Raw genomic sequence first — 14,710 nt, 5'->3', positions numbered from 1 at the left:
GGCTGAAAGCCGTGGTATATCAGACCGTGTACCATGGGTATGACAAAATATTAGTTTTTACTGTTTTAATTACATTGGTAACCAGTTTATAATAGCAATAAGGCACCTCAAGGGTTTGTGGCATATGGCCAATATACCATGGCTAATGGCTGTATCTAGCCTAAGTTCCTTTCATGGGCAACGATTAGCCAGCTAGTTAACATTAGCCTACATATTGAACTTCCATCCTCTCAGGCAAGAGGGACAATGTTAGAATTTATGGTTGGATCAGAATTGCCATTATAATCATTGGCCAGTACGGAGAATTAAGTAAAACCAAATTAAAAAGTCAAAATCCCTATCTCCACCCATGGCTAATTTAGGAAAGGGCCAATTTTCGCTAGCTAGCTAGCCACCAGTGGACAACAACACAATGAGATGCAACAATTCAAAAAATGTTCTGTCAATGACATTTGTCTTTTAGATGTGATGGGATTGCTGTGAAGCCAAATCCAAACTGGCTTTTTTTGACACTTTTTTTGGTGCACTAGGACAATTAACAGTTGAGCTCACTCAGTTTAGCTCAACGCTGATTGGCTATTATTGTATACTTTTTTATCAAGGGAGGCCAAATGCTCGCTGGCTTCCCTTGCATTCAATGCTACGGGCGGCAACAATATCATATTATTTTTGACAAGACAGCATCAGATAGATTGCCTACACATACAGAGACAGAGGGGTGCTGTTTCACTTGCTTGAAAATTATGTGATGGCCAGGGCTCTAAATGTAAAAACTGGTGCTATCAACTTTAATCTCTATGTGATTAGCATGACTGTTGTAAGTAACAGCAAACTTTCCAGGACATAGACATGTCTTATATGGGCAGAAATCTTAAATTCTTGTTAATCTAACTGCACTGTCCAATTTACAGTAGCTATTACAGTGATAAAATACCATGCTATTGTTTGAGGAGAGTGAAAAACAACAAAACACTTATCATGGCAACTGGTTTGGTACATTCACCTCTGAAGGTAAATAATGTACTTACATTCAGTAATCTTGCTCTGATTTGTCATCATAAGGGTCCCAGAGATAAAATGTAGCATAGTTTTGTTTGATGAAATCAATTTTTAAATTCAAATGTAGGAACTGGGTTCAACAGAACCCCTGATGTCTCTGGCTCCACACCCACCCCGCCCGGCCATCTAGATGTATGAAAGTTAGTGTATAAGCTGATGATCCATCATGCATGACATTCCTGGGAGTGTGTAAACTTACATTTTGTATTACCATATCATTTTTGTATGTTCTCTATAGTTACAGTGAGGGAAAAAAGTATTTGATCCCCTGCTGATTTTGTACGTTTGCCCACTGACAAAGAAATGATCAGTCTATAGTTTTAATGGTAGGTTTATTTGAACAGTGAGAGACAGAATAACAACAAAAAAATCCAGAAGAACGCATGTCAAAAATGTTATAAATTGATTTGCATTTGAATGAGGGAAATAAGTATTTGACCCCCTCTCAATTAGAAAGATTTCTGGCTCCCAGGTGTCTTTTATACAGGTAACGAGCTGAGATTAGGAGCACACTCTTAAAGGGAGTGCTCCTAATCTCAACTTGTTACCTGTATAAAAGACACCTGTCCACAGAAGCAATCAATCAATCAGATTCCAAACTCTCCACCATGGCCAAGACCAAGGGGCTCGCCAAGGATGTCAGGGACAAGATTGTAGACCTACACAAGGCTCGAATGGGCTACAAGACCATCGCCAAGCAGCTTGGTGAGAAGGTGACAACAGTTGGTGCGATTATTCGCAAATGGAAGAAACACAAAAGAACTGTCAATCTCCCTCGGCCTGGGGCTCCATGCAAGATCTCACCTCGTGGAGTTGCAATGATCATGAGAACGATGAGGAATCAGGTCAGAACTACACGGGAGGATCTTGTCAATGATCTCAAGGCAGCTGGGACCATAGTCACCAAGAAAACAATTGGTAACACACTACGCCGTGAAGGACTGAAATCCTGCAGCGCCTGCAAGGTCCCCCTGCTCAAGAAAGCACATATACAGGGCCATCTGAAGTTTGCCATCACAAAGGAGGAGAACTGGGTGAAAGTGTTGTGGTCAGATGAGACCAAAATCGAGCTCTTTGGCATCAACTCAACTCGCCGTGTTTGGAGGAGGAGGAATGCTGCCTATGACCCCAAGAACACCATCCCCACCGTCAAACATGGAGGTGGAAACATTATGCTTTGGGGGTGTTTTTCTGCTAAGGGGACAGGACAACTTCACTGCATCAAAGGGATGATGGACGGTGCCATGTACCGTCATATCTTGGGTGAGAACCTCCTTCCCTAAGCCAGGGCATTGAAAATGGGTCGTGGATGGGTATTCCAGCATGACAATGACCCAAAACACACAGCCAAGGCAACAAAGGAGTGGCTCAAGAAGAAGCACATTAAGGACCTGGAGTGGCCTAGCCAGTCTCCAGACCTTAATCCCATAGAAAACCTGTGGAGGGAGCTGAAGGTTTGAGTTGCCAAACGTCAGCCTCGAAACCTTAATGACTTGGAGGAGATCTGCAAAGAGGAATGGGACAAAATCCCTCCTGAGATGTGTGCAAACCTGGTGGCCAACTACAGGAAACGTCTGACCTCTGTGATTGCCAACAAGGGTTTTGCCACCAAGTACTAAGTCATGTTTTGCAGAGGGGTCAAATACTTATTTCCCCCATTAAAATGCAAATCAATTTATAACATTTTTGACATGCATTTTTCTGGATTTTTTTGTTGTTATTCTGTCTCTCACTGTTCAAATAAACCTACCATTAAAATTATAGACTGATAATTTCTTTGTCAGTGGGCAAACGTACAAAATCAGCAGGGGATCAAATACTTTTTTCCCTCACTGTATATATTCTTAAATTCTATTCCTTACTAGATTTGTGTGTATTGGGTATATGTTGTGAAATTGTTAGATATTACTTGTTAGATATTACTGCACTGTCGGAGCTAGAAGCACAACCATTTCGCTACACCAGCAATAACATCTGCGAAACACGTGTATGTGACAAATACAATTTGATTTGATTTGATTTGACATATGCTGAGCACTTTTCCTTAACTCTGCGGTCCGACTCATCCCAAACCATCTCAATTTGGTTGAGGTCGGGGGATTGTGGAGGCCAGGTCATCTGATGCAGCACTCCATCACTCTCCTTCTTGGTAAAATAACCCTTAAAAAGCCTGGAGGTGTGTTGGGTCATTGTCCTGTTGAAAAACAACTGATCATGTCTTTGTCAGTGGGCAAACGTACAAAATCAGCAGGGGATCAAATACTTTTTTCCCTCACTGTATGTACTTGAAAATGTATCAATTGACCAATTTGGCACATTTGGGCAGACTTGATACAAAATAGTCCAGTATTGCAATGCTTCACTGGATCAATCTGGAACTTTGCACACACACTGCTGCTGGCTAGTGTCCAAAATCTAAATTGCGCCTAAACTGCAATATTATATTATGGCCTTTCTCTTGCATTTCATAGATGATGAAAAAAATATATTGTTTTGTTTGTATTATCTTTTACCAGATCTAATGTGTTATATTCTCCTACATAAATTTCATATTTCCACACATTTCAAAGTGTTTCCTTTCAAATGGTATCAAGAATATGCATATCTTTGCTTCAGGTCCTGAGCTACAGGCAGTTAGATTTGAGTATGTCATTTTAGGCGAAAATTGAAAAAAAGGGTCCGATCCTTAAGAGGTTAAAAAGTTAGGACCACCACATTAAATTTAGGAGCATTTTTTTTAAATTAATTGAGTTACAGCCTATATTGGGCCTATATGAATTCCAGCTACTTTTGAAGCACATGTTGTGCCCTAGAAACTAATATGTAACATTGTAAAGACATTAGTTTATTATAAAATACATATTGTTGATAGGAATACCTGTCATTGAAATTACAAAGTCATTTGTGAAATATTAGGTTTCTACATTGTGTAAAATCACTACTTTCCTATTGAGATGCATTGAAAATTGTACACTGTCTCTTTAAAAATGTCAGGTTTGTGATGAAGACATGCAATAGCTCTGTTATACATTCTTTGCTATGATCATTGATCTCCTGAAGAAGCTATCGCTTTTCCTTTCTTTCCATTCCCCCAAATGTTTGGATATACTGGTAAAGTTACCAGGTTGTTATCTAATGTGGTAACATGACTAAACAAAGTGTAAAGAAATGGTTAACGGCGCGAGAGTAGTTCTAGAATGGGCCCACGACATGGTTTATGAATGTAGAATGTGGTCTCGGCGATCCGCTATAGGTAGATACAAATGTTGCTCCGGTAATATGGGTCAGATCTTTTGAAGTGGTTGGGCTAGAAGCAAGACGTTTTCTCTGAAGTAAAGGTGCACTCACTTTTTTTCAATAGGGCATTCTGAAAGAACGGTACGGTGAAGGCTTATCATTACAACAATTATTATCTGGGAGATTGTATTCCTAGGAGCACAGTGCTCCCAACATAATGTGACCAAATTGATCGTACTTTAGAGCCCTAATGATGGCACAATAGCTAAATACACTTACAAGGACTTGTCCTAGCTGTGTGTGAAATTAGGTGCCTCTATCACAAAAGACACAATTCCCCTCAAAATTGACGCTGGTCTAAGAGGCAAAATAAGCAAGAGAGAAAAAGACTGAAACTGAGAGCGAGAGAGGGAGAGTGAGAGAGAAGGGGATGTAGTGGGGGGGTGAGGGGGGGGGGGGGAGGGGGTGAAACAGCAGTAGTACTTGTAGTGAATGTCTTTTTATACCTCTGTGGCCTGCAGCCTTAGAGCTCTGACCAGCCTTCATCAGCCCTCAATTATGATTCTGGCAGAGCCATTTCATCATCTCCGACTGCTACAAGATCATATCGACCCCGAAACAAAAACGACAACAGAATACTACAGTGAATAGAATGATGTGTACAGTATTATCTTAACAAGAGTCATATTCATTTGTTACACCATGCATTTTATTAAACTGGTACAGAATGTGAATAACTGTAATGGAACAGAGAATATTATATATTAATACAAACATAGAAATTGGTAAGAAGTCAAGATGTCTTGTATAATTTAGATAATCATCCTACTCATTTTTGGCATTCCTCACTGTGCAATTTGTGTCAGTTTTGCATCATTATGATGTATTATGATGTCATGCATGCTTCCCATACTTCTTATTCCCAAACAATGGAATATTGCATATTGTCATTTTGCACCCATCAAATATGAATGTTGACTTTGAACCCCAGAAAAAAACCTCCAATTTAGCCATCCCCATTCTGTATGTACTGTATATTGTATACTGCTTTGAACATGTACCACATATTTCGGCAGAGGCTCCATCCGACATAATCAAGCATGATCTACAGTATACTGTACAGTTGAAGTCAGAAGTTTACATACACCTTAGCCAAATACATTTAAACTCAGTTTTTCACAATTCCTGACATTTAATCCTAGTAAAGATTCCCTGTCTTAGGTCAGTTAGGATCACCACTTTATTTTAAGAATGTGAAATGTCAGAATAAAAGTAGAGAGAATTATTTATTTCAGCTTTTATTTCTTTCATCACATTCCCAGTGGGTCAAAAGTTTACATACACTCAATTAGTATTTGATAGCATTGCCTTTAAATTGTTTAACTTGGTTCAAACATTTCTGGTAGCCTTCCACAAGCTTCCCACAATAAGTTGGGTGGATTTTGGCCCTTTCCTCCAGACAGAGCTGGTGTAACTGAGTCAGGTTTGTAGGCCTCCTTGCTCGCACACGCTTTTTTAGTTCTGCCCACACTTTTTCTATAGGATTGAGGTCAGGGCTTTGTGATGGCCACTCCAATACCTTGACTTTGTTGTCGTTAAGCCATTTTGCCACAACTTTGGAAGTATGCTTGGGGTCATTGTCCATTTGGAAGACCCATTTGCAACCAAGCTTTAACTTCCTGACTGATGTCTTGAGATGTTGCTTCAATATATCCACATCATTTTCCTTCCTCATGAAGCCATATGTGAAGTGCACCAGTCCCTCCTGCAGCAAAGCACCCCCACAGCATGATGCTGCCACCCCTGTGCTTCACGGTTGGGATGGTGTTCTTCAGCTTGCAAGCAACCCCTTTATTCCAAACTTGTGGATGTCTACAATTTCTTTTTCTGAGGTCTTGGCTGATTTCTTTTGATTTTCCCATGATGTCAAGCAAAGAGGCACTGAGTTTGAAGGTAGGCCTTGAAATACATCCACAGGTACACCTCCAATTGAATCAAATTATGTCAATTAGCCTATCAGAAGCTTCTAAAGACATGACATCATTTTCTGGAATGTTCCAAGCTGTTTGAAGGCACAGTCAACTTAGTGTATGTATACTTCTGTCCCACTGGAATTGTGATACAGTGAATTATAAGTGAAATAATCTGTCTATAAACAATTGTTGGAAAAATTACTTGTGTCATGCACAAAGTAGACGTCCTAACCGACTTGCCAAACTATAGATTGTTAACAAGAAATTTGTGGAGTGTTTGAAAAACGAGTTTTAATGACTCCAACCTAATTGTATGTAAACTTCCGACTTCAACTGTATGCGTTAGTTCACATCGCATGAAGTCTTTGCCACAAGCTAATGCTCTGATGTAGTATATGCTCTCTCTCTCTCTCTCTCTCTCTCTCTCTCTCTCTCTCTCTCTCTCTCTCTCTCTCTCTCTCTCTCTCTCTCTCTCTCTCTCTCTCTCTCTCTCTCTCTCACTCACTTTCTCTTGAAGGCATCATTACCCAATGGGGGATGTCACTATAAATGAGCACATCCACTCTGCCCCTACACATAGAAAGCCACTGAACCACAAGCCCTAGCAGACAGATGTGTAGAAAGCCCTGGGAAGATGGACAGAGAAAGCACACACTTTCTTCTCCTCTTTCCTATCTTTGCTGAAAGAGACCACAAACAATTTCATCTGTTCCTCTCTCTCTTTCTTCAACCGAGGGCTGCTGTTCAGTGCTGACACCAATTAGCAGGCCTGTAGTTTTACAGAGGAAGTCGCCCTGTGCACCGTAAGGAGCATTACGGGACATGATTTATTTAATGAGTGCCTGTTGATGTACATAAGTATGGCATATGCTATGAGGCAATAGCTTTGATATGGTATGCGTTTGATTAATTCTGATGGTAAGCGAGAGATCGCTTGTGTTTCTCTGGGATTAGGTAATTGGCCTAATGGCATATTGACAGTGTTATACCTTGAATAGTGAATAGGCCTTGAATATGCCTTTATACTGTAATATTAGGGCTGCAAAATCAATCGAATTCACATCGATATCGCAATATTGACATGTGCAATATCCATAAGAGATCCATAAGAGACACAAGAGATTCCTATCGCATGCAATATTTTGAAATGCCACTCAGTCGCATGTAACGTTTTTGCAGTTTACTCCGGGGGTTTTTCTCCTCTTGTGGCTGCTTCACACACACACACACACACACACACACACACACACACACACACACACCAAGCCCCGCCCTCTCACTCAAGCTGTGCAGTTCCTCCTGCTCACTGTTAGATCCACTTTAAACCCCTTACACTCGTGGGAATTGGCCTATATCGATAGGGCTAAATTGAAATGTTTCTTACAAAAGAAATATGGAAAGCATATGGATAACTATAGTAGCAATTTAAAGGGAACAGTTTGGAGATTATGGGAAAATTATTAGACTAAAAGTGAGGACACAACAGTTCACCTGACACAAGACTGAATCCAAACATTACACTGTTGATTTTATGTGCATTTTACATTAACTGTACTTTTCCTCACATTTGTTGATAACAAAATCTGAAATTACTCTGGATACATTCAGTAACATGATAAGAATATTTGTGGAACATTTGGGCTAGGTGCAAAATAAGACAAAACAATTACAAGGGTTTGAATGAGAGGTCTAACTGCTGTTTCCAAGTGACCACACACCTCTCCAAAGTGTACACAGTTCCTAAGTAATTTCAATGCACTTTAATGACTCTAAGAAGAGTCAAGGTGCTTTTTTGAGCTCTCCTAGCTCTGCCGTTGAGGAACTAGAGCAAGCACACTTGTTTTGTTTGGAATCCAGCCCTGCATCCCCGCCTTTAATAATAATAATAATAATATGCCATTTAGCAGACGCTTTTGTCCAAAGCGACTTACAGTCATGCGTGCAATTACTGTTGGTGTTTACTGTTGGTGTTTACGCAATCCAATAATGGTCCTTTATAAAAGTAGGCATAATTTGAAAGCTTGTTCTATTGCCAACACTACTAGCTAAATTATTAAATACGATCTTATAGTGTAAGGCTTTCACGAGGCAATTCATCTTTTAAAAATACATAGAGTCCTCGTAATTTACAGCATTTCCCTCAACTCAGACAACAAAAAATGTGCATAAGTTGCCCAATTAACGGGAGGGATGGGGGCAACATCTTGTCACGCACGGTGCTCAAGTTCAAAACGGCTGTCAGTCAAAACCCATACAGTGCTGTGAAGAGGAGACCCTGAGCTCCGACATCATGTATAGCGTGTTACTGTACAGCCACTGCATTCCAATTTAGGCGCTTTTCAGTGTCCAAATCTGCCATTTTCAACCCGTATACAGGTATGAGTGTAAAGGGCTATGTTTGCATGCTGTTCTGTCAAATGCAGTCAACATATTGTTCCAAACATTAGGTAAAATGCAGTCAACAGATTGTTCCAAACATTAGATAAAATGCAGTCAACAGATTGTTCCCAACATCAGGTAAAACAAACAATAATGATGCTGCTTTCCACTTTGCTTTTGAATGTATGATTCTATTTATATGATTCTAACAGTTCACCCAAGTGTTTTGATCTATATTGCAAGTCAAATCGCAATATTCAGTAAAAAAATCGCAATTATACTGCTGAAATGTCCACCAGAGCTGTTGCCAGAGAATGGATTTCTCTACCATAAGCCACCTCCAACAACGTTTAGAGAATTTGGCAGTACATTACATTTTAGTCATTTAGCAGACGCTCTTATCCAGAGCGACTTTCAATTAGTGAGTGCATACATTTTTCATACTGGCCCCCCATGGGAAACGAACCCACAACCCTTGCGTTGCAAGCGCCATGCTCTACCAACTGAGCTACAGGAGGGCCAACCTCCAACATCCAACCGGCCTCACAAAACCGCAGACCACATGTATCCATGCCAGCCCAGGACCTCCACATCCGGCTTCTTCACCTGCGGGATCATCTGAGACCAGCCACCCGGACAACTGATGAAATTGTGGGTTTGCACAACCAAAGAATTTCTGCACAAACTGTCAGAAACTGTCTCTGGGAAGCTCATCTGCGTGCTCGTTGTCCTCACCAGGGTCTTGACCTGACTGCAGTTTGGCGTCGTAACCGACTTCAGTGGGCAAATGCACACCTTTGATGGCCACTGGCATGCTGGAGAAGTGTGCTCTTCACAGATTAATCCCGGTTTCAACTATACCGGACAGATGGCAGACAGCGTGTACAGGATTGTGTGGGCGAGCGGTTTGCTGATGTCAACGGTAGGAACAGAGTGCCCCATGGAGGCGGTGGGGTTATGGTATGGGCAGGCATAACGAACACAATTGCATTCTATCGATGACCATTTGAATGCACAGAGATACCGTGACGAGATCCTGAGGGCCATTGTGATGCCATTCATCTCCTGCCATCACCTCATGTTTCAGCATGATAATGCATGGCCCCATGTCGCAAGGATCTGTACACAATTCCTGGAAGCTGAAAATGTCCCAGTTCTTCCATGGCCTGCATACTGACCAGACATGTCTCCCATTGAGCATGTTTGTGACGCTCTGGATCGACGTGTACGACAGTGTGTTCCAGTTCCCGACAATATCCAGCAACTTTGCACAGTCATTCATAGAGGAGTGGGACAACATTCAGGCCACAATCAACAGCCTGATCAACTCTATGCGAAGGAGATGTGTCGAGCTGCATGAAGAAAATGGTGGTCACACCAGCTACTGACTGGTTTTCTGAATCACGACCCTACTTTTATTTTTTTTAAGGTATCTGTATTCCCAGTCATGTGAAATCTATAGATTAGGGCCTAATGCATTTATTTCAATTGACTGATTTCCTTATATGAACTGTAACTCAGTAAAATCTTTGAAATTGTTGCATGTTGCGTTTATATTTTGTTCAGTGTAGATGTTATGCCCATATCGTGAAGCCTTATGTAATATCTGGTTAAAACACATTTGCAAATGTGACAAGAAAAGAAGCCAATATGCCAATCCCTGGCAGTGTGTGGGACACTTCCAGACCATGTCATAGCTGAGTGCAAGATAATTGTATGTACAAGCATAAAGCATCTCACTAAATATATATGTGAACATATACGCCAGTGCATATGATATACAGTGATAAGGTATACTCTATATGCCTGCTTGGTAATGTAATGTATTACATCCCCATCACCAATCTCTATTGAACCTCTCAGTCTGACCAACCCCCTCTGGCTCTGGAAAATGCCACCAGTACATAGCATGCCTGCTTGGTACTAAAGCATCACCACCAGTATTGCCAGTCTTGAACCCTGGGTCTGACCAGAGCTTTCTCTCTGGTCTACAATCTTCTCTCAGGTCATTGCCACTGGTAGCAACAGCTGCAGGTCAATGCTGTCTGTCCCCATGTCTCCAGCTCGGAGGTGAGGTGGCTCCACTGGCTCCTATGATTCATATTATTACCACATAGCAGTGAGAGCACCACTGCTGTCAACACACATGACTATTCAGCCCAGGCAGCATCAGTCAGTGCCACTGTTTGCACACTCCTGTCCAACTGGGCAAAAACTGGTTGAATCAACGTTGTTTCCACGTCATTTCAACCAGAAAATGATATGTGAATCAACGTGGAAAACTGATTGGATTTCCAAAAAGTCATCTAGGTAAGGGAATTTCGTCTTTTTTTCACCCAACTTTTAACCTAAATGACAATGAAATGTTTTGTTGATTTCACGTTGAATTCACGTTAGTTGACAACTCAACCAAATGTAAATCAAAACTAAAAGTTGAACTGATGTCTGTGCCCAGTGTTGTGTGTGTGTGTGTGTGTGTGTGTGTGTGTGTGTGTGTGTGTGTGTGTGTGTGTGTGTGTGTGTGTGTGTGTGTGTGTGTGTGAGAAAGAGAGAGAGAGAGAGAGAGTTTCATAGAGAACTCGTGCCTCTCTCACCTATAAAATGGCATTTAACTCCCCGTGCAACATCAGCACTATATGATTCTATGGAAAAAGCATGGGAGTGTATGTGTATATAGGCTTTGTTGCCAGGTAGATGTACGGTTGCAATTATTTTACAAGGTCATGATCACGTTTATTGCAACCCGTGGGAGGAAGAGGCACACTTACCGTATACTCCTTGGCAACGGATGCCCTCCAGAGACAGCGTCAGGAGCCCCAAAACAGAGATTATTAGGTCCATCCTTTACGTTAATCTCAACATATCCAGCTCTCAAAGGCGAGAAGTCCTTTCCGGGGCGAGGAAGGAGGTTGGCGAGGCGGAACTCGCGTGCATAGATAGATCACCGAACACCGCTGCCGCTCCAACCGCGCACTGATTAATGTATGTTCTGAATGCGTTGCGCCTTGAATTTATGAACGCAGAAGGCAAAAAGGCGCGTTTTCACCTCAATGCACTGTCTCAATAAATCAAGGGCTGACGAATTCACTTGAAAAAGCGGTGTGCTGCTCGTATAGTGTGCCAATGGATGTCTTGGTGGTTCTGTAGCAAACAGAAAGCCAGGGAAGAGAGTCAGAGTAGAGCAAAATAGTACCGCCCTAACCTACAGACAGTCAGTGATAATAGTGGACGAACTAGGATGGTTCAGGTAGGTGGGACACAAGAATGATGTAGACTATATTCGGTCCCGTCCGTCACGTTAGTGCTGATCCTCTGGGCTCCTCACTGAGTGGTCACACTGATGCTCCTGGCTGCGGACTGGTTGAGAAGATAACCAGGGACATGGCTCCTCAGCGGTTCCAGCAGTTGTCATGTCTTAATCCGGGTCTGTTTAGATATAATCAATGAACTGCCATTTGAAAAGCGCTGCCATTTAAAATCACAACTATATTCTCTGTAATTTGCTGCTCGGGGAAAAAACGGTTACCTGCTGCTACAAGCCGTTGAGTTCTAGAACCTCGATTATGCTTCTGGTTGTTGTGCTCACTCACTGCTCCATCAGCACTGCATCTCGACGTCGTGCGCGAGTCATCTCCAGTGGGGATGTTGATGTAGAGGAGGGTGAGTCCGGTTTAGGGAGAGGGGTGTGGGGGTGAGGGGGGGTTTGGGGAGAGGTGGGTGCACCAGATTCCCGGGATGATTCCGGAATAGAATAAAATGAGGAGCTTCTCGTCGTTTCTCTTCCCACTTTATAGGATAATGGTATTTTACCGGCTGGATTGGCGGCTATGGGGTGAGTTGAGCATCAGTCAAGCTGCGCAATACGTGGTGCGCTGATTCGGAGACCGAGCGGCACTGCAACCGGTCTCTCGCTACGTCAAGGAGTGCGTGACTTCGAGCCTTCATCTGTATGGAAGGCTACGCGTAGCGTCAGGCGAGGCGTGTGTGTGAGCGCAGCTGCTGGATTGAGACAGAGAGAAAGAGAGAGCGAGATTTATTGGAATTCAGTAGAGATAACATATCACTACAATCAACAGAAACCACCTCGAGATGCCCGGTCATATTCCGACATGTCTATTCGCTTCTCTATAGTCAAGGCGCTTTCGTTGATTGTTGTTGTCTTCAGTTGATTGGCAGTAGGCTACAATTGGGCTACTGATGTAACTCTTAGAATTGAAATGGGTCTACAGGGGTCTCATATATGTGATAACTAACTATTCACTCTACTTTTCTGCTGCGAGGAGAGGCAGGAGGAGAGGACCACAACCCAAAAACACCTGAATGTGCACGGGCGCGCGCGCTCACACGCACGCACGCAGGCACACACACACACATAAACACACACACACACACACACACACATGCTCTCAATTCAATTCAAAGGGCTTTATTGGCATGGGAAACATATGTTTACGTTGCCAAAGCAAGTGAAATAGAAATAGATAATAAACAAAAGTGAAATGAACAATCAAAATTAACAGTAAACATTACACTCAGTTTCAGAGGAATAGAGACATTTCAAATGTCATATTATGGCTATGTACAGTGTTATAACAATGTGCAAATAGTTAAGTACACAAGGGAAAATAAATAAACATGGGATGTATTATTATTTTCCAGGAGCAATTAGGGTTAAGTTCCTTGCTCAAGGGCATATTGACAGATTTTTCACCTACTCGGCTCGGGGATTAGAACCAGCAACCTTTCGGTTACTGGCACAACGCTCTTAACCACTAAGCTACCTGCCGCTACCTACTTTGGTGTTTGTTCTTCACTGGTTGCCCTTTTCTTGTGGCAACAGGTCACAAATCAAATCAAATCAATCAATCAATATTTAGCAGATGTTATTGCAGGTGTAGCGAAATGCTTGTGTTCCTAGCTCCAACAGTGCAGTAGTATCTAACAATTCACAACTTACACAAATCTCAAAGTAAAATAATGGAATTAAGAAATATATATATATATATATATATATATATATATATATATATATATATATATATATATATATATGTTAGGAGGAGCAATTACAGAGTGGCATACAGTAGAATACAGTATATACATATGAAATGAGTAAAACAGTATGTAAACATTATTATTTGTATTTGTGGTCCTGGCAACTGGACCTTTTTTGGAACACCATTATTTTTATCTTACTGAGATTTAATGTCAGGGCCCAGGCATGACAGAATCTGTGCAGAAGATCTAGGTGCTACTGTGGAGCCTCCTTGGTTGTGGACAGAAGCACCAGATAATCAGCAAACAGCAGACATTTGACTTCAGATTCTAGTAAGGTGAGGCCGGGTGCTGCAGACTGCTTTCATGCCCTCGCCAATTCGTTGAAACACACTATATATACAAAAGTATGTGGACACCCCTTCTAATTAGAGGATTTGGCTATTTCAGCCACACCCGTTGCTGACAGGTGTATAAAATCGAGTACATAGCCATGCAATCTCCATAGACAAACATTGGCAGTAGAATGGCCTTACTGAAGAGCTCAGTAATAGTTTGTCAAGATCAGTGTGGAAGAACTTCACTGGCCTGCACATTGCCCTGACCTCAACCTCATCGAACATCTTTGTGATAAATTGGAATGCCAACCGTGAGCCAGGCCTAAACGCCCAACATCAGTGCCCGACTAATGCTTCTGTGGCTGAGTCGAAGCAAGTCCCCACAGCAATGTTCCAACATCTAGTGGAAAGCCTTCCCAGAAGAGTGGAGGCTGTTATAGCAGCAAAGGGGGGACCAACTCCATATTAATGCCCATGATTTTGGGATGAGATGTTCGACAAGCAGGTGTCCACATACTTTTGGTAAGGTAGTGTATATGTTGAAGAGGGTGGGGCTCAAGCTGCATCCCTGTCTCACCCCACGACCCTGTGGAAAGAAATGTGTGTGTTTTTGGCAATTTTAACTGCGGACTTGTTGTTTGTGTACATGGATTTTATAATGTTGTATGTTTTTCACCCAACACCACTTTCCATCAATTTGTATAGCAGACCTTCATGCCAAATTGAATC

General features: G+C 41.9%; 1 protein-coding gene across 1 annotated transcript in view; it reads right to left on the bottom strand.

Annotated features, from left to right (window-relative positions):
* The window catches only part of LOC311108674 (MAM domain-containing glycosylphosphatidylinositol anchor protein 2), a gene marked incomplete at both ends in the record, with an annotated part of 397,367 nt that extends 385,878 nt beyond the window's left edge, over window positions 1-11,489 (bottom strand). The window contains one exon of the mRNA XM_084151384.1: window positions 11,417-11,489. Coding sequence (XP_084007510.1) covers window positions 11,417-11,489 — 73 coding nt within the window. The remainder of the gene's footprint in view (window positions 1-11,416) is intronic.
* Between the last annotated feature and the right edge of the window lie 3,221 nt (window positions 11,490-14,710).

This window comes from Coregonus lavaretus, assembly GCF_964263955.1.
Source record: "Coregonus lavaretus genome assembly, chromosome: 33".
In the NCBI taxonomy this organism is placed as follows: Eukaryota; Metazoa; Chordata; class Actinopteri; order Salmoniformes; family Salmonidae; genus Coregonus; species Coregonus lavaretus.
Note: the sequence above shows the minus strand (reverse complement) of the source record. Positions and strands in the feature narration are given on the sequence as shown.